Source organism: Hyla sarda, chromosome 1, assembly GCF_029499605.1.
Source record: "Hyla sarda isolate aHylSar1 chromosome 1, aHylSar1.hap1, whole genome shotgun sequence".
Lineage (NCBI taxonomy): Eukaryota > Metazoa > Chordata > Amphibia > Anura > Hylidae > Hyla > Hyla sarda.
This window is the reverse complement of record NC_079189.1, coordinates 170,482,833-170,504,663: the sequence shown is the minus strand read 5'-3', so window position 1 is coordinate 170,504,663 and position 21,831 is coordinate 170,482,833. Positions and strand designations below refer to the sequence as shown.

Genomic DNA, 21,831 nt, shown 5'->3' with positions numbered 1-21,831 from the left:
ATAGTGGATCATAACACAAAAGTAATCTGGGAGCCTAATTATCAATATAAAAAATTATTAATATCATTATTAGCTGCAAAGATGAGCCCTGACAAGCGTAACACTATACTAGGTTGATCAATTAATACGTGCAGATTCAGTAACATAGTATGATCTTGAAAAATTGTCTAAGTGTAGTGACATGCGCAAGATCACCTACGACACTCGGAAATGTTCAAAGTATAGTGGCATGCGTATTATCATCTACGGATCCGGGAGTAGGATGGAGGATGGATTAATTGCAGGGGCACACAAGCGTAGTAACACAGAGGGTAAACATAAGCCTGTAAGTTCGGAGATATGCGCGAGACTATCTGCACACGTGAGGAGATAATGAAGAAGGTGATGCGCATTTTGATGCCCTGTTGATACGTCACAAACAGAGCACATATAAGCTGGGAGTCCCGATCTCACAGCCAATAGCCTCTCTTCCTTGAGAAAGCCAGCGGGGGCTGGTGAAACATTGGAATGCGAGTGGCTAATAGAGATACATTTTAATTGTCAGCCATTACTGTCAGTGTCATAAACATATAATACATCCCATGCAGCCATACCACATGGTGCATCAAATGGAGCATTAGTTGCATAATAGGGATGGCATGATACAAACAAACTGAACAGAGGCTGTGTTTTTAAAGAGTAATTCACACTTAGCTAACAACATTGATTTTAAGAGATCACATTAACGTTTAAGTTTTACAAGGGGGATTTCTATTTTAGAGCTAACCCCTTTGGGGGTGACCCCTAAAGGAACATATACGGATCACACTGAAGGAAGACATACGCATGTTACACCACTAGGAAAGTATATGCACGTACACCAAGTAGGAACCTGAGTAGTATACTTTGTGAAACACAAGCTTGGTATAGTTATGTGTGGGACATAAGCATGGAACACTATGTGGAAGGTAAGCGTGGTATACTGTGAAGAACATAAGCATGGAACACTATGTGGAAGGTAAGTGTGGTATACTGTGTGGGACATAAGCATGGAACACTATGTGGTAGGTAAGCGTGGTATACTGTGTGGGACATAAGCATGGAACACTATGTGGAAGGTAAGTGTGGTATACTGTGTGGGACATAAGCATGGAACACTATGTGGAAGGTAAGCGTGGTATACTGTGAAGAACATAAGCATGGAACACTATGTGGAAGGTAAGTGTGGTATACTGTGTGGGACATAAGCATGGAACACTATGTGGAAGGTAAACGTGGTATACTGTGTGGGACATAAGCATGGAACACTATGTGAACGGTAAGCATGGTATACTGTGGGACATAGGCATGGAACACTATGTGGAAGGTAAGTGTGGTATACTGTGTGGGACATAAGCATGGAACACTATGCGGAAGATAAGCGTGGCATACTGTGTGGGACATAAGCATGGAACACTATGTGGAAGATAAGCGTGGCATACTGTGTGGGACATAAGCATGGAACACTATGTGAACGGTAAGCATGGTATACTGTGGGACATAGGCATGGAACACTATGTGGAAGGTAAGTGTGGTATACTGTGTGGGAACGTATGATAGTACACTGTTTTACTTATTATCTGCTATTGCACCTAAGTAGAAACACAAGCGTGGTGCAACTGTGTAGAATGTAGCCATGACACAGGAAGCTAAGTGATTTCAGTACCATGAATGTAATGAATGCGTGTTATCCTGTATAAACCGTATGCGTGCTAAATGCAGGGAAACATAGCCGTGTATGCCAACGTAACACGGAACGCTGTGAGGAAACAAAAGTGTGGCATATTGTGAAATGGAAGTGTGGAATACTGTGTGGTAACGTCAGCAAGGACAATAATGACATCCTATCACACCTGACTTCCAACATGAACAAATGTAAAAGCAACGCCATGATAACAGCCTAACATACTTGACCTGAGTATCTGAGAACCATGAGAGTAATGCTATGACAACAGCTTGAAATTCCTGACCTGTATACATTAATGAAAGCCTAATGTGACAGAGCTAAAAAACAAGCAAATGTGACAATAAAGCTATTAAACATTCACTGACTTAGCAGGTGGGCATGCATTATATGCTATAGTGACATAACCCGTACATGTATGTAATAATAAAGTATACACGTTATACAAATGGAGCCTGCACAACTACATGTGTTTACTGAACGAGGGTTCATACTGACCAGATCATCATAGTTAGGATAGGGAACAGTGCCTCTGTACGCAATCGAACCTCCCGCCAAGACCACATCATCCGGTGCAACAACGTTTTGCATGCTGCCAAAAGCACCTGTGTGGATCAGGTGGGTATATAAAGACCAGACTCTGCCCACAAATCAGGTTAATTTAATTAAGTTAACCTTTACTTGTATATTTGGGATGGAAACCAAATGTCTTCACTTGTGAACATAACTAGTGCTCTGATTTTCCATTCAAGCTTAGATCTAGTCTATGATATACATATATTTTGAAATATTACTGGTTATCTTTTATTATTTATTTTATTATTTATAAATTTATCTTTTTTTCCCTCTTCACATCCTATTTCCCATCTTCCTCCCGCCCCTGCCTAAATCCTTGCTGGGCTGTAAATGTTTTATACACACACACAAACACAAAATTATCATGTAGTCAGACATTTGATGTTTGAATATGATTCTCAGGGTAATTCATTCTGATTGCATGCCCTTTCTACATTGTACTGCTTTATTCATATTAATTTCCCTGTACTTCCAATAAAAGATATTAGCCATGAAATTACAAAGACTGGCATTTTACACGTAAAATATAGTGAAGAGCGGCAGGGGCCATATTTGAATAAGCAATATTTTGCAAATATGTGGATGAATATTCGTCCTATGTTCGCGAAATTCGCATATTCGTTCTCTTTTTTTTCATGCGAAAATTCTTATGAAATTTGAATAGTGTGCAATTATATATTTCACCTAAAAGAAGGGTGGGATCAGTGTCCCGTCTGGAAGTGCCGATACTCGCATAAATATTCGGACAAAAAAATATTCTTCATTACGAATATATATCACTATATTCTAAATATGGCAAAATGGATTGAAATTCATGAAAAGATGCAGGCCTTTTAATGAATCTCGCACTTCAGCCAATGCCTAAGCCCAGTACCTAGAAATCTATGCTTCCTGTTACACCTTTCTCTTCAGAGTGGTTCCTGGCTGTGTATATGCAGAAAGAGACTCATAATATCATTTAACAAGCAGCCCAGTCCTCCTTTAAGCAGGATAACCTTTTAAAAGCAGCTGTGTCCTCCTCTAGCAGACGAATGCTTTCAAAGTAACTGTGTCCTCTTTTAGTTGGGTCAGCTAAGAAAAGTCATCTTAATACATTGTTGATACACAGAAATATTCTGTAAAGCTTTGGCAGGGGGTGAGAAAAACTTTTGCCTGATTTGTGTTTTGCTGACTCACTGCCCATTAGATGCATTTTGTAAAATAATTCACTTATGGGCAAATGTAAATAGGTAAATTAATTCATAAATGGATGGGTGACTCGACAAAAAAAGCAAAATAGGCAACTTGAAATCCTGGCCAGATCCGAACACACAGCTCAGTTTTGCCTTTCAGATGCTGTATAAAATCAGCTCCTCCCACTCACATTGGTACGTCCCAGTGCCTTAGACTGTCACTTGCCTTGTTCTCCTCTAAAAGGCAATAGAAATGTCAAACAACAGTTAAATCTGCACATATGCCAAAGGAGTACACAGGCCACGGTATGAGGTCAGTTTATGTCAGCCATTTTGTATCTCAGTGCTAGTCTACAGTGGGTGACTTTACACATATGTTCACACAGTTTGAAAAAGCCAAATTCAGCTGCAAAAACAGATTGAAAAATCATATCCATTTAGCAGTTCTTTTGATGCAAAGCGCCTAAGGTAACATCTCACTACCTTTTTTCAGCAGAAATTTTCAGTGCTTTTTTTAAGCACTCTCCATTGAAGGTAACAGGAGCTGGCAACTGCATGTTTTCGGGGACATCTTTTTAGGGGGCATTTTAAGGAATTTTTTAGCTTATATGAACACACTTTTAGTGCAGTTTCAGCACTGTTTTCATGTTTATTTTAAGCACTCCCAATCAAAGTCAATAGGAGCTAGAAAGCATGTTTTTTGCCTGTGTGAACATACCCTAACTATCTTGTTTTAACTCCACACCTAAAACTTGTGTCTTTGATTAGATTTGATTTCATAGTGTGTAATTTATGATGATATAATTATCCAATCATCATCTATGAGAGCAATGTAAGTATAATCCAGTTTTACTACATTCTTTATTAATAATTTATGTTGTTTGCATAGGCTGAACATGTCATTTTTTAGCTTTACTTAATAATAAGGTGTGTAGATAAAAGAAATGTAATTCATTATTGTCTTGGTTTCTCAAACAGAGATTCATAGAATATAATGAATAATAAAATAGAATAGTAAATTACAACTATAGAAGAAGAAGAAGAAAGTTGCTACCTAGCCCTTTCAAAACTTTGTTTTTATCCCCATGGTTTATAAAAGCCATAACTATTTTATTTTTTCATCAAGTGGGCATCATGGGAAATTGGCAAACTTTACATAAAAACTGACATGTACGCTTTATAATGCGGAACAAATCTATTACCAAGGTACCCAATTTACATAGCTTTTGATTTTTTAAACAAATTTTAAAAGAAAAAAATGCTTAAAACATGCTTTCTGTTAGTGGAGATAAGACAAGGGGTTCATTTGTTGTGCTATTGTGTAGTTTTTATAGGTACCATTTTGTTTGCTTTTTATTTAATTTATAATTCTGTACATGGTTCACCATGTTGCTTTAATAACATTTTAGTTATGAAATTTCTACACATATAAAAAAAAGTGGGAATAGGAGTAATCTGCACACTACTACTACAGCCTGCCTGAGGGAGACTGTATACGTATACATACCAGACACAGAGGCCTTTAGGAAGCCTCTGGCTACCCAGAACTTCGCTGACCCACCATAAACCACATCATGCTGAATGATGTTCTAGACAGCATAACAATGAATGTTTACCATGGCATCTCTAGATGTACTCAGTTTGAACCTTCTCTCATCTGGGTGGCCAATGGCATACTTGTAAATTCGGTGTTGCAAATGCCAAACAAGTTACACTGTGCTGGGAAGAACCCAGCCCTCCATGTCTTTTCTGACAAGTGGGTCAGAAACTTGCATTCCAGCAGCCTTCAGCAGATAATTTTGTAGTGTTCTCCCAGTGTTCTTAATGAACAGATACTGCTGGGTACTACCTCATGCTACCATAGAAACAAAGACACTAGTAAAACACTAAACAAGAGTCAAATCGATCAGGAAGCATAAAGAGTAATTATTTGTGGCCACCACTTGCATAACTATTTCCTTTTGGGAGGCTTTCTTGCTGATAACTTCAGTGCGCTTGTTGTCCCACCAAAGGTGGTGAAATTGATTCACAATCACTTATGCTTCCTAATTGAACAGATTGATATCCCTGGTGTAATCTTACACTCTGATACTTCAAATTGTATTCCAGTGTAGGGCAAAAAATGATATAGTGCTGGGACTTTGTTTAAATGCCGCTTGGCTGTTATGCCTGCTAGTGAGGCAACAGCTTGGAGAAAGACCTGCAGTGTCCTGTCTCAGGGATTGGCTGAGCCAACAGGTCCTGCTATAATCTCTCATCTCAGAGGCAGCAGGGGTAGGGGAGCAGTAGCAGATGAACTGGGACAAGCTGGAAAAGCAGGGAAATGGTCACTGACAGATACAAAAACTTTTTATATGCTTTACATCTTGGCAAATCATTAACCTTTCTCAAACACTTCATAAGAAAATTTTATTTCCTTTTTATATAAACCATGGCTTATAAAATCATGGCTTTGTCCAAGCTGAAGCACAGGCAAAGTCCAGTAAGGGTGGGTTTGCACTCCTCTGTGCTCTCTCCTGTCTGATAATACTCCTCTGTGCTCTCTCCTGTCTGATAGCAATCCTCTGTGCTCTCTCCTGTCTCATAGTACTCCTCTGTGATCTCTCCTGTCTGATAGTACTCCTCTGTGCTCTCTCCTGTCCTATCCGATTGCTAGCCCACCCTCACTTACTGGACTTTGTCCATGCCTGTGCTTTAGCTTGTACAAAGCCATGATTTTATAACCCATGATTTCTAAAAAAAAAAAGGAAATACAATTTTCTTAGGAAGTATATTATAAAGGTTAAAGTTTTGCCGGGAAGTACAACATATCAAACGTTTTTAAATCTGACAGTGCCCATTTAAGCTTTTAGAAACAGGCTTTTGCATCTTTATTAACAAGATTACTTTTACCACTCCTTGAGATCAGCAATGAAATACAGCAACACACAGCACGTAACACAGCCACTTTTCCTTTCAGCTTAAAATGGCTGTGCTGAGGTGATTTCTCCTAGCTGTTTATCACACAAACATTTTTAATCATATGCTGTGCGATGTTTCATAAGTTTGTTGCACCTCTGCACTTTCACAGCTGAAAATGACTGTAAAACACATCCACCAGACATTATAATAAAATGATAAATTCCCATCAAAGTCTTTAGTTTAGACTAGGGCTGCACGATATGGGGAAAATGTGCGATTGTGATTTTGGGCCTAAATATTGCAATTTCGATATGCGATGCGATATAATAAAAAAAAATGGTGAATCGCCTCCATTTCACATCTACCTACCCATTTTATGCCCGCCACCTATTTCACATTCTCCTCCCCCTGTCACATTCTCCTCCCCCCGCCCCCCCCCTTGTCAAATTCTCCTCCCCCTGTCACATTCTCCTCCCCGTCACCCCCCCTTGTCACATCCCCCCCCCCCGCCCCTCCCCTTCTGTCACATTCTTGTACTGCAGCAATACATTGGGGTTCCCGGGCGGATTTCAAATCTTCCACGGTACCCGGGAAACCTAGTGTATTGCTGCAGTATAAGACCTTTTTTCCATCAGCCAATCACTGGCTTGACACGTGACACCACTGCGGCCAGTGATTGGCTGTAAAGGGAAAGGTCCTACTGCCTGTACTAAGAAGAGAGGAAACTCTGGAGCGCACGGAGACGAATTTGCAGAGACCTGGACTAGGTGAGCAGAAGGTTTATTTTTTATTTTTCTCCCTGTACCCTTAGCTCAGTGTTTTTCTAGCAGGGTGCCTCCAGCTGTTGTGAAACTACTACTCCCAGCATGCCCGGTCAGCCTTTGCCGGTCCGGGCATGCTAATAGTTGTAATTTTGCAATAACTGGATGCACCCTGGTTGGGAAACACTGACTTTTAGTATTTTAATTAGTTTTTACCTGCTCTGGCCGGCCCCCGCCACGGGAGCCAGTCCGAGCAGATAATCACTTTTTTTTCCCGGGGGGCCGTTTCGCCATATCGCAAAAAGTAAAAATCGCGATTCGAATGCTTTTGCGATATATCGTGCAGCCCTAGTTTAGACCTCGTAAAACTAAACCACATAGGCAGATGAGCCACATTTGTCACAGTTGTACATTCTGTTTGATAGATTTAACATCTTAATAGACATGATAAACGTTTCTCTCTACTTACAGCACCCCTTGGTTGACTTTTACTTTTTAAAGCCCAATTTGCTCCAGGGGTTAGCGAAGCTGTCCTCAGATCTGGGGAGGCTATAGCAAGGTCTGATTAGGGCTATGAAATAAGCCAGTTCTGTGGGTACTAGCAACAAGTTTAAGCAGAGGCCTAATTTCCTGATTTGCGGTGGTAAGGTTTCAGTCAATAGGTGTACCAGACTGAACAAGTTTGTCCTTGATAAACAGCACCATGATACTGCTACAACAGTGTTCCCTGTTAATGATGAGGGGAACTGGTGAAGGAGAACTGGGGTAGACCAACTGTCTCCCTAAAGGATCAGCAAATCCACTGAAGGTAAGAGGAGTTTAAAAAAGCATAAGGAGTGCCAGTGATTACCACTTTTTATTGTTTCTATTTTGTCCCAGCTGGAGGCACATAGGTTGGGAAACACTGGTCTAGAAACAGGAACACATTTAAAGTCAATTGAAAACATTTTTGTTAATGTGACAATGATCTGGCGGCAGGATATAAGTAAACTGGCTGGGCATTCTCATAGCCTGCTACTTGGCCCAACATTAAGCGATCAGAATCTGAAATGCCAGACTTCCCATGCAGAGTCTATGGGGATTCCAGCATTTTAAATCCTGATTGTGTCTTGTTGGGCCAAGTCTTCGGCTAAAATAAATACCCAGCCAGTTTACACATATCCAGCCGCAGGTTGTCACAGGTACCTTTTAAAAGAAACCTGTCATTTTCATGCTGCAGGAACCATGAGTCATTTGGGCGGTCCCTAATGGTCTCTCCCTGCCCCACCAGCCATGACTGATAGATCCCGCCCTATACCCAAACAGGAAAAGGTCTTTCAATCGAGGCTAGTGGGGGGGGAGGCGCTGGGCCTCCCTGATGACTCGTTCAGGCAGCATAAAAGTGATAGTTCACTTTAATCATGGGACAATTTCTTTAAAAGGAAGTGTTAAAAAAGTAGTGAGATATCTGATGAAAAGCAAATATATTTATTATGCACTTTCATATACATAGGAGTCTTTTGCTGAATATCATACAAGGAATAAAATAAAAAGAAATTTACAATGTTTTATTCAATTTACACTGGATATTTACATTCAAAAACAGAAAAAAAATGTAAAATTATTTTTTTTCCCGTAAAGGATGGAGCAAATACATTTGCATAGCATAGTAAATGATTTGTAAAGTAACATTAAAGACAGACAAATGAAATACTGCCGAGTTGAAAAAGCAAACCACAAATAATAAAAGCACATTGGCTGATAAAAAAAAATGGATTAAAAGGTAAATGTTTTAGAGCCGCCGTTACTCAATTCACTCCTCCTGGCTGATATATCTTTAAATAATAGTGGTTTTACCAATTAAAACAAGTTCTTAGGGGTGGAAATGACCAACTGGGATTTTTTTTACCCCCAAACTAGTATCTTGAACATTTGCTAGAAATAAAATAATGATGGAAAGCAGCTCTAATAAAACAGGTGACTTACTACAGAGCTGCAAAAATGACTAGGATCAGCAATATAGCCGCAGTGTCAGTACCTGTTTATATTACTGGTACACTGCTCATTACAGTTGACTCTACTGTATACTGCACTAATAAAAAATTACTACATAAAAACATAAAAAACCTATAAAGGAAAAGTTGGACAATAAGCTGTTATTGGTATACCTGTTTGCTTATTGCATGGGAATTCAATAATGTTAGCAAAAATAAATAGTCAACTGAAGAGTCAGAAATTGGGGTCTAATTTAGTGAAATACTTAAAAGACCGGTGACTAAGCAGTACAGGAAGACCCACTGTACTCCCTTTTTATGATGCATTTAGCCATTAGCATTCTTAAGGCTACCATTTAAGAACTTGTTTTATTATTAAAGTATATGTCCCACAGGGACAAGAAAATTCTAAACTTTGATAACATGTTGCAATTCCTCAGCAGAGGCGTCACTATTACAATATCACCCTTCAGCACTTGAATGGAAAATAAATATTCGTTGCTATGCGGGGAACGGTAGTCAATTTAGCTCATACATTTGATCTGTCCGCTGTTGATATAAACAGGTAAATATGTACTCCTTCCTCTAACTGGACAAAGACAACATAACTGGTTACAAAGTTTCTTTAAATAAGCATCAAGAACATTAACACCAGAAAAATACATAACACTGAAATAGTCAGTGGTGGATAAATATGGTTTTTAAGGAAAGTTGAGCTTAATACATTCAACTCCACGGCAAAAGGGGGGATGGGCACTGCTTGACTCTGACTGTGCAGGACATGTCTAGGCAAGACGCAGGTTGTTAATTACATACTGTGGGTAAATACTGCAGAAAAATAGGATTTTTTCATTTACAACTCTGGCCTGCTTTGCACAGGTTATCATTTCAGATGCTGTCAGGACTGGACTTCTTTCAGCTGCATGTCTTCTTACTAAACAGGAGAAACAAGACAAGTGGGGGAGGCTGGGAGTTATGTAGTTTATGGCAGTACATGCATATTCATTATGTTTCCATCAGAAAAGCTGCTAGCTGCAGTTGTTTTCAATGGGAAAAGGGATTCTAGGTGCAGTTACAAAGTGCATTTCTGTGCACAAAACATCTTGAAGCACATTTTAATATTAGGTTGCCTACAGGTAGGCACATTAAAGCAATTTTCAAGTCAATTTCACTTCAGATGTTTTGGAAGCCAAAACCGATAGCCTTGTAAGCGTCGGTGTCATCTATCCTCTAGTATCTTGTGCTTTTTAAACCTGTAAAAGAAAAATATATAAATTAGGAAGCCCACCGATACCCTATATAGAAGCAACTTGCTATCTACTCATTATAGAAGGCTGAAGGCCCAGACCCTAGGATACAGATGCCACGCAACTTTTGATCATTTGCAAGCTGCAGCATTTTAACATCTTACATGTAACCTTAAAGGGGAACTCCGGTGGAAACAAAGAAAAACATTTTTTCAAATCAATTGGTGCATGAAAGTTAAACAGATTTGTAAATTACTTCTATTAAAAAATTTGTGAATTCATTTTCTGTCTGACAACAGTGCTCTCTGCTGACACTCCTGTCCGTGTCAGGCACTGTCCAGATTAGAATCATATCCTCAAAGCAAACCTCTCCTGCTCTGGACAGTTCCTGACACAGACAGAGGTGTCAGCAGAGAGCACTATTGTCAGACAGAAAAGAACTTCACAAATTTCTGTGTAGTATATCTGTAGTATACAGCAGCTGATACTGGAAGGGTTAAGATTTTTTTTTATAGAAGTGATTTACAAATCGTTTTAACTTTCATGCACCAGTTGATATGAAAACTTTTTTTCTTCACTGGAGTTCCCCTTTAAAAATAGGTTCTCCGGAGGGAAAAAATAAAAAAATTAACCACGGCTGTGGGTGATGTCAAAATAATTTACAAGCTATTCTAACCTCCTTTGATTTGTTCTGGTCTCTGGTTCTTCCAGGTTCCTGAGACATCCCAATCCCACAGGAACTGGCACGCTAAGCCAACCGTTGACTGAGGGGGGGGGGGGGGCACACACTGCAGTGGCTATAGGTTGGCTGAGGGGAGGTCCTGTGTGCCTTGGAGGATACAGAACTCGAAAGCAGCAAAAGACAGGAGAGGAGTCAGCTGTGGGGACTGGAGGAGATGAGTTTAGCATGGAAATAATTTTTATATCAACCCCAGGTGTGAATTTTTTTTTCTTTTCCAGAGACAATTCCTTTATATTGACATTCCTGGCATTACTTTAGGTATCATAGGGAAACATTTGGGTGTTTAGTCATATTGGGACTTTGATTGCCCTGGTGCCCTAGCAAAAGAACATGGTTTCTGAAGTCTATTTTTTTTTACAGAACTAGCAGTTCCCCAAAGCCACAACATTGTAAAAAGAAAACCATCTAGGTCAGTTTATTATCATATTTTAGTTTACACTGCACACCAGAAGCATCATTCTATTATTTACCCAACACTATAACAATCCAGTTCCCATAAAACCTTCCTTCAAATCTTACAGGAATCTCTGGCAACTTTTTGGGCATACACCTTATATAGCCCCTTAAGGACCAAGCGTTTTCTGTTAAAAATCATAACCCTTTCAATTTTGCACCTAAAAATCCATATGAGGGCTTATTTTTTGCGCCACCAATTCTACTTTGTAATGACATCATTCATTTTACCCAAAAATCTACAGCGAAACGGAAAAAAATGAAGAAAAAACACCATTTTGTAAATTTTGGGGGCTTATGTTTCTAAGGTAAAAATGACACTATCTTTATTCTGTAGGTCCATACGATTAAAATGATATCCTAATTATATAGGTTTGATTTTGTCGTACTTTTGGAAAAAAATCATAACTATATGCAGGAAAGTTTATACATTTTAAATTGTCCTCTCCTGACCCCTATAACTTTTTAATTTTTCCCGCGTATGGGGCGGTATGAGGGCTCATTTTTAGCGCTGTGATCTGAAGTTTTAAATGGTACCATTTTTGTTTTGATCGGTCTTTTGGATCGCATTTTATTCCTTTTTTTTATGGTATGAAAAGTGACCAAAAATACGCTATTTTGGACTTTGGAATTTTTTCGTGCGTACGCCATTGACCATGCGGTTTAATTTAAGATATATTTTTATAGTTCGGACATTTACGCACGTGGCGATATATGTTTATTTTTATTATGTTAATATATTTTTTATATGGAATTTGGGAAAGGGGGGGTGATTTAAACTTTTAATAAGGAAGGGGTTAAATGTGTGTGTTTTTAAACTTTTTCTTTTTACACTTTTAGTCCCCTTAGGGGACTTTTAGGAGGAATCATTTGATTCCTCATACCGATCAATTGGATTACATACAATCCCATTCATCTGTGTGCTCTACGCTCGAATGATAAAGCCTGGCCCTGCCGGAACCGACACGGAAGGAGAGGTAAGCCCTCAGGCTACCTCAGCAGTGGATCGTGATCCCTACAGGACCACCAGGGACATAATACAGGCACCTTTAGACGCTGCTGTCAACTTTGACAGCAGCAATCTAAAGGGTTAATAGCCGGCCACGGCGATCGCCGCATGTCGGCTATTAACGCCGGGCCCCAGCTACAGGAATCAGCTAGGGGCCGGCTGGTCATACCCAGTTAAGGGCCTTTGGACGTGTATACACGTGTATATACTTAAGAGGATAGCTGATGGCTGAACACTTGTTTAGCCTGCAACTATTCTTTCCGATATGATCTTTGTTATCAGGGCTCTATTGCTAAAGGCTTTAACCCTTTAAGGATGCAGGGTTTTTCCACTTTCGTTTTTTCCTCATCACCTTCTAAAATGAATAACGCTTTCAAATTTGCACATACAGACCCATATGATACCCATATTAGGGCCACCATTTGTACTTTGATGTCATTATAGTAATTTCACCGCAAAATTTACGGTGAAACCAGAAAAAAAAAATATTTATGAGGTAAAATTGGAAAAAACGTCATTTTGTAACTTTTGGGGGGTGCACTTTACTGTACAAGTCACACCATATCTTTATTCTGTAGGTCCATACGGTTACAAGGATATCTAATTTATTTAGGTTTTATTTTACTACTTAAAAAAAATGATAACTACGTGCACCAAAATTAGTATGTGTTAAATTGTCATCTTCTGACCCCTATAACTTTTTTTTTCCCCATATACAGGGATGTATGAGGGCTGATATTTTTATAGTTCGGACATTTACGCACGCGGCGATACCACAAATGTTTAATTTTTTTATGTTTACATATTTTTTTATATGGAATTTAGGAAAAGGGGGGTGATTCAAACATTTAATATGGAAGGGGTTAATGGGCGTTTTTTTTAAATTAGTAGATTCCTCATACAGATCAATGTGGGTCCATAGAACCACACTGATCTGTGTGATCTGCTCTTGATTGATTAAGCCTTGTTCAGCCAGGCTCTATCAATCTCAGAGCCGTGGATGAGCAGGAAGGAGATGTAAGCCCTCCAGCTACCTCCACGCTGGATTGCCCAAAACACTGCTGCGTTTAAATGGGAGCACACTTGGGACGACTGACGTCTAAATTTCGCTGTAGTAACCAGTGTCAGGCAGCTGCAGCCAAAGCAAATAAAATCATGGGGTGCATCAATAGGGGCATAGATGCCCACGACCAGGAAATCACTAGTCAGACCACACATGGAATACTGTGTACAGTACTGGGCACTAGTGTACAAGAAAGATATAGTAGAGCTGGAGAGGGATCAAAGACGGGCAACCAGGGTAATACGGGGAATGGGAGGACTATAGTCCCCAGAAAGATTATCAGAATTAGGGTTATTTAGTATAGAAAAAAGAAGGCTTAGGGGAGACCTAATAACTATGTATAAATATATCAGGGGACAGTACAGAGATCTTTCCCATGATCTATTTATACCCAGGACTGTATCTATAAAAAAGGGGCATCCTCTACATGTAGAAGAAAGAAGGTTTCTACACCAGCACAGACGGGGGTTCTTTACTGCAAGAGCAGTGAGACTGTGGAATTCTCTCCTGGAGGAGGTGGTCATGGTGAACTCTGTAAAATAATTTAAAAGGGGTCTGGATGCATTTTTGGAGAGTAAGAACATTGCTGGTTATGTATATTAGATTTATAGGGACAGAACGTTGATCCAGGGATTTATTCCGTCTGCCATACTTGGAGTCGGGAAGGAATTTTTACCTCTAGTATGAGGGTTCTTTGCCTTCCTCTGGATAAACTCAGTAGGGACTCATTAGGGATATAGGTTGAACTTGATGGACTCTGGTCTTTTTTCAACCCTATGAACTATGTTACCTATGAACTATGTTGCCGGCTATTAATTACGGCCCCCAGCTACAGGAATCAGCTGGGGGCCAGCTGGTATGGCGCGGGCTAGAGTCAGGAACCCACGTCATACACCGCTTGCAGTCTCAGGAAGATCCGGCTCGTCCTTAGACGGCAACCGGTTAAAGGAAATCTGTTATCAGTTTTACATTCACTAACCTGTTGGTACAGTGACACCGATGATAATGATACGTACCTATCCCCGATCTGTGGCTCCGTTCGCCGGTTATCTTCCTTGCTCGGGCGGCAGGCTTGGTGCAAGAGCAGAGCTCCAGGAGAACGTTGACAACACCGCTGCTGCTTCCCTAAGCCTGCTTGCAGCCAGACTGAGAAAAAGCTGCAGCAGTGACATCAGTGTTCTCCTGAAGCACTGCCAATGCAACAAGTCTGCTGCCTGAAGAAAGGGGATAATGGGCGAACAGGACCACGGAACGGGGATAGGCAAGTATCATCATCGGTGCGACCCGCATTATCAGCTTGCACAACAGGTTAGTGCGGGTGACACTGATGGCAGATTCTGTTTAACAATTGCAGATCCACAGAAAACCCAGAGGCACAGGTAAGGCTTCGGGCTACCCCAGAAACACCTCAAACCACTAGACACCAGGGATTATTAGGATTTAAAGTTTAAATGCAGTGATCGCAAGTAATTGTGACGGAGAGATCTTCTATATCCATCATTACAGGCAGATGTTAGCGGGCATCAGCCGCTTACGGCATGGACCCGAATTTTAAACCAGTGCTGTACTTTCTCACATACATCATGGGAAAGGAAAGGGTTAATATTGAAAAACAGATTGTAATTTAGAGTTTACCTAATGAACAATAGTGAAATTCAAAACAAAATAAATTAACCGAGGAATATTAAGTGTAAAAAACAGGAGAATGCAAGTAAAAAAAGGTGTTTACATGTGTGGCTATTCAGTAGGGAACCTTTTAGAAACAATAATAAAACGTCAATGTGGATCTTGCTAGATAAAGGGCTAATGAGTTTGGACAGCCTAGCAACAGACTACGTCACCACAGAAAACAATGCTGGATCACCATTCTGTTACGGAAACTAGCACATATACATACAGTACTAAAAGAAAAAAAGCACTGTACACTATATACCGTATATACTCGAGTATAGGCCGAGTTTTTCAGCACGATTTTTCGTGCTGAAAACACCCCCCTCGGCTTATACTCGAGTGAACTCCCCCACCCGCAGTGGTCTTCAACCTGCGGACCTCCAGAGGTTTCAAAACTACAACTCCCAGCAAGCCCGGGCAGCCATCGGCTGTCCGGGCTTGCTGGGAGTTGTAGTTTTGAAACCTCCGGAGGTCCGCAGGTTGAAGACCACTGCGGCCTTCAACATCATCCAGCCCCCTCTCACCCCCTTTAGTTCTGAGTACTCACCTCCGCTCGGCGCTGGTCCGGTCCTGCAGGGCTGTCCGGTGAGGAGGTGGTCCGGTGAGGAGGTGGTCCGGGCTGCTATCTTCACCGGGGAGGCCTCTTCTAAGCGCTTCGGGCCCGGCCTCAGAATAGTCACGTTGCCTTGACAACGACGCAGATACGTCGTTGTTAAGGCAACGGCTCTATTCCGGGCCGGAAGCGCGGAGAAGAGGCGCCCCCCGGTGAAGATAGCAGCCCGGACCACTTCCTCACCGGACCACCTCCTCACCGGACAGCCCTGCAGGACCGGACCAGCGCCGAGCGGAGGTGAGTACTCAGAACTAAAGGGGGTGAGAGGGGGCTGGATGATGTTGAAGGCCGCAGTGGTCTTCAACCTGCGGACCTCCGGAGGTTTCAAAACTACAACTCCCAGCAAGCCCGGACAGCCGATGGCTGCCCGGGCTTGCTGGGAGTTGTAGTTTTGAAACCTCTGGAGGTCCGCATGTTGAAGGCCGCAGTGGTCTTCAACCTGCGGACCTCCGGAGGTTTCAAAACTACAACTCCCAGCAAGCCCGGACAGCCGATGGCTGCCCGGGCTTGCTGGGAGTTGTAGTTTTGAAACCTCTGGAGGTCCGCAGGTTGAAGACCACTGAGGGCGAATGATGAGAAGAGGATGATGAAGGGGGGGGGGGGTGTGGGGATGATGAAGGGGGGTGGGGATGATGAAGGGGGGATGTGTGGGATGATGACAAGGGGATGATGAAGGGGGGATGTGTGGGATAAGGGGATGTGTGGGATGATGACAAGGGGATGATGAAGGGGGGATGTGTGGGATGATGACAAGGGGATGATGAAGGGGGGATGTGTGGGATGATGACAAGGGGATGATGAAGGGGGGATGTGTGGGATGATAAGGGGATGTGTGGGATGATGACAAGGGGATGATGAAGGGGGGATGTGTGGGATGATGACAAGGGGATGATGAGGGTGTTAATGACGGGTCTGGATGATGACAGGGGGGGATGAGGTATTTCCCACCCTAGGCTTATACTCGAGTCAATAACTTTTCCTGGGATTTTGGGTTGAAATTAGGGGTCTCGGCTTATACTCGGGTCGGCTTATACTCGAGTATATACGGTAAGTGTTTCTCCTTACTATAGCTCATTTGATCAGAAGGGGTGTAAATCCTGGGATCCTGCTTATCAGCAGAATGAGCAGGCACAGTAGCTCTTTTGCATGAATAATCTAGTACTTCTTTCAGCTGATCTTCAGGAGCCTGAGAATAGGGTCCTCAATAATCAAACATTTATGGTCTATTCTATGGAGTGGCTGCCTTTCTTGAGTCCTGAAAAACCATTTACTACTACTTTTTTTTTTAAGACTATAAAATGTGCTGAATGATAAATAAATGAATACATTTATTGGAGAAAAAAAATGGCAGGGGAACTTAGAAGTGCATTATTTTATTTTTGGGAAAAAAAATTCACTAAAAACTGCGCTGCCAACTTGAGTGACTCAAATGTGGCAGAGTATTTACAAACTCTGAAAGCTCCATACTGTACTGATACGGTAGCGCAATGTGTGAACATACCAACAGGCACTTTGTTTGCACTAGTATCTATAAATAAAAGGGACCATTAATCTTTTATTTACTCAAACCAATGAGCACAAAAAATACAAACTCTGCACACAAAAAACCCTTACCATTTATAGTGGTGTTTCCTTTTTGTAATTAAAGCTGGGGTCTGTTCCTTCAATTTGAAGCTTCAGTGACTGTTTAAGACCTAACTCAGTTTCCGCTGAAGGGTATCCATCCAAAACTTCATGATGTCCTCGACCTTGTACTGAACGTGGCACAGAAACTCTACCAAGGAAAACCTGGTTTCCTTGAAGATGATAATTGGGATTGGTCAGGATTCCATTTCTTTTTTTTTGTTCCGCACTTTGCTGTTGAATAAGAAATTGTTGTTGAGAACGACCAACCTCCTGCTGCACTGAGGTAATCTGAATTTTTGATGTGTCTTCTGGGATTTGCTTTAGTGGTACAGTCAAACCCGTTACTGTGCTTGGAATATGCACTCTTTTGTCAAACTGAGTCATTTCATATTCTAATACCTTAGACTGGGAACAGCTGCTTTGCTTGCTTTTCTTTGATACCGAACTAGATTTATTTGAGGTTTCTGCCTTGCCTCCTTTATTTGTTTTTGTTGACTTTAAGCTAGGCTTTACTTGGCTCCATTCAAATTCACTAGTGGGAGAATTATTTTGCCCTAAAGAGTGAGTTGTTGAAGATGGGGATACTATGGACTGTCTACTTCTACTTCGTGGAAGTGAATGTTGTTGAATCTGCTCTGTAAAAGAAAGGCAATGAAAACTATCAATAGGCACAGTTTGAGCAGTTGCTGTAGAAGAGGTTGTACGAAGAGAAGAGTTTTTCGAACTTTTGAGGGAATTATTTGATAGTGATGACTTGTGTCTGTCCACAGTAGAATCTGGAGATTCTGAAGGAGAACTAAATGCATGAGAAGGACCATTGCATAAGCCCCGCATTGTAGGATGTACATCACCCCCTCCAGTGCTGGATGAGCTATTGGATTTAATTGTTAAAGACTGTACTTTTGTAGATGAAGGATTTAAGGCTTTTTGCTCCATTGTGTGAACAGGCGAAGGGTTGCATCCATTCTGAGTTGAGGCGCCATACTTTTCAAGAGATTTAATTATTTGTGAATGTCCATTTTTAGCTGCAACACGCATTGCAGTTCTTCCAAACTGATCTGCGTGATTAGGGTCAGCACCGTGTTCTAACAAAACCTGTACAACTTCAGTATGTCCTTCCTGCGCTGCAATGCAAAGTGCAGTGGCTCCTTGGTTACACGCATGATCAACAAGAGCACTATTCTCAATTAATAGCTGAACAACTTTCACATGACCTTGCCAAGCAGCAGATTGTAAGGCAGAACGTTTTTCATTGTCTGAAGCATTGACATCCACTCTGTAGGATATGAGGCACTGGACCATCTCTAAATGTCCCTGCCAGCAGGAAACATGTAAAGCTGTCCTTCCTTCAGCATCACTAGCTTCTACATTTGCGCCATTCTCTAAAAAATATTCGGCCATTGTTAATTGATTTTCCAGTGCTAATATATAAAGTGTTGGCCTTCCATCGGCATCTTTGGCATTTATATCTGCACTATGACTAAGCAGTAATTCAACTATGTCTCTATGTCCTTCTAGTGAGGCAACACGTAAAGCATTTTGCCCATCGTATCCCTTTTGATCAACTGGAGATTTATTTTCTAAAAGAATCTGCACACAGTCATAATGACCCTCCTGCGCAGCCAATACTAAAGGAATTCGACCATCATTATCTATTTCACTTGTTCGAGCACCTTGTTCAATTAATGCTTCACATATCAATCTATGACCCTCAAAGGCAGCCATATGTAGGGGAGTCCATCCACCACCATCCCTATGGTTTTCATCTAAACCTCTGTCTAGGAGTGTCCTCACAACTTCAACATTTCCTTGGGCAGAAGATATGCTAAGAACAGTTCTACCTTCACTATCAATGCTATCTACTGCTGCACCCCAAAAAAGTAAAGTGTTAACTACAGATGCATGCCCCATTGAGGCTGCTGCAAGAAGGGGGGTACGGCCATTTTTATCAGTATGATCAACATCTGCACCACCTTCTAATAGTAAATCAACAACATCTACATGTCCTTCATAAGCAGCCACAAGTAATGGAGTCATTAGATCTTTATCGCAATGATCCACTTCTGCTCCCCGTTCAATCAGAAGACTCACTACTGATGCATGTCCCTTGCTTGCTGGAACACATAGTGCAGCTACTGATAAAGCAGTTCGCCCATCCACATCTTCATGGTCAACTTCTGCACCATGATTTAACAGATGCTCTACAATTTCTCTGTGACCCATATATGCTGCGGCAATCAAAGCAGTTCTACCTTCGTTGTCAGCTTTATTAACCTCTGCTCCATGTTGTAACAAATTCAGCACAATATCTTCATGTCCCCCCCAGGATGCTGCTCTTAAAGCTGTTCGACTATCTGCATCTGCGCAATCGACTTTTGCTCCAGCATATAAAAGTGCAGAAACAACTTCAGTGTGCCCACCCCATGCAGCAGATCTTAGAGCCGTCCATCCATCATGGTCACAATGGTTTATATTTGCACCACATCCAATCAAACAATTTACAACCTTTACATGTCCTTGGCGGGCAGCTAAAGTAAGTGCTGTTTGTCCATTGGCATCTTCTATTTCAAGATCAGATCCCCTTGAAACAAGTAAATTGACAACATCAAGATTACCACTATAAGCAGCATTGGCCAATAAAGTTCTTCCATTTGAGTCACACTGGTTAACAGATGCTCCATTATCTAGAAGAGTGCGGATAGAATCTTCTCTTTCTAAGGCCTGTCTAACAATGCAACAAGTTCTGTCATCGTCACTGTCAACATGTGCACCCGCCTTGACCAATAACTGTAGCACCTCTTGTTCCTTTGGTATTACAGTACACAAGGAGTCTTTGACACATGTTCCATTCCAGATCATCCATAATGCCAATTCAGAGTTTGTTAACTGCAAGTTTGAGTGTATGAGATGTAATCCAAACTCTTGAACCTCTACAGGTGTTAGTTCTTTTGCACGACATGTATAACTCATTGCAAGCATACGATGTCCCTCAGCTGCATTACATAAGTATTTCTGAGTGCAGTGCTTTACATCAAGCAACCACTCTGCAAAACTGTAATGGAACAGGATTTTAGTGTTTCCTAATCCATCTACAAGGACTTTAGAGAGAACATCCAATTTCCGTTGAAAGTCTTCCATGGTCAACGACATATTTTTGGTCCAAACTGCATGGAAAAGTTCAGTGGTGGTCAAAGGCCTGCAGGCAGCCAGAATCACATTTAAAATGGGTTGGACCTTTGCAAATTGTTTTCTTACAAATAAGCGCTGACATAGCCAGAGGTATAAACCATTTAAGGTTCCGGGGATATCTCGAATCTCACGAAGCATAATAAAATTCTCTACAACGCCATCTAGTACACGTTCCAGGTAAAGAAAGCACCCGCTGCTTTTTATGTGTAGTTGATTTAACATTTCCGCAGTCTCCTTAGTTAAATGTTGCCTTAAAGCTTCTTCCTGGTCTAAACGATGCAGAATATATTGCTGTACGTCTTTTACTATATAGGCTTTTCGGAGATCATCCAGACTTATTTTTCGAAAACCTGAAATCAAAAACAAAATATGCTTAAGCTTATGAAGACATTACACACATTTATCTAAAGCAACAGAATATTACGCGTTTGGCACTGACTGTGTGACAATGTGTGAACACATCCTATTGGTGTTTATTCTTAGAACATTTAAACTCAAGAAATATATAGTTTAAAGTCTTTATCCTGCTAAGGAAAAGTCATTCCTATTTCAACAACATTCAATCATTTTAAACAATAAAAATGCCACCTCTGCACTTCCTATGTTTATTTATTTAAATAAAATTCCTTCACTTGCAGATTGTTCCTGAATGTGGAAAAACACAATTAAAAAGGAGTACATAAATATTTAACGGTAAAGAAAATAAGGGAATGTCATACTTTTATTTTCAATTTGTTAAAACCATGTATCTTTTTCCCTTTACATTAAATACTATCATAGGAAAGCCAAAACATTTTAAGTGATACACGTGTTTAAGGTTATGGCAAACATTCGACTAGGATATGCCGAGGCCAAAAAGATCCCACATTGCAGAAAAATTGGGAAAGACTTCTGTTGAAACAAGCCAAACTTATTGAAGTCTCTAGCTGGTTTTACACAGGTCCATCCCAAAGGTCTGTTGGCATGCTGGTGACATCATTGGTAGCATTTCAGACTACGTTATTCATGCCATCAAGAACACCCAATAAAACAAGAAAAGCATTATAATGGGAACAGAGCTGAAGTTCACTAAGCTCCTTATCCAGAGCCAATTACTACACATAAGTAAGTACTACAGGTGGGAAGATATATTT

General features: G+C 40.9%; 1 protein-coding gene across 6 annotated transcripts in view; it reads right to left on the bottom strand.

Annotated features, from left to right (window-relative positions):
- Positions 1–8,566: 8,566 nt before the first annotated feature.
- ANKRD50 (ankyrin repeat domain containing 50) overlaps positions 8,567–21,831 on the bottom strand; it is a 66,001-nt gene continuing 52,736 nt past the window's right edge. For all 6 annotated transcript variants that reach the window (XM_056563774.1, XM_056563764.1, XM_056563784.1 and 3 more), the window contains 2 exons: positions 17,498–21,048; positions 8,567–10,338 (listed from right to left, as the gene is read on the bottom strand). In XM_056563774.1, coding sequence (XP_056419749.1) covers positions 17,501–21,048 — 3,548 coding nt within the window. In that variant the 3' untranslated portion in view covers positions 8,567–10,338; positions 17,498–17,500. The remainder of the gene's footprint in view (positions 10,339–17,497; positions 21,049–21,831) is intronic.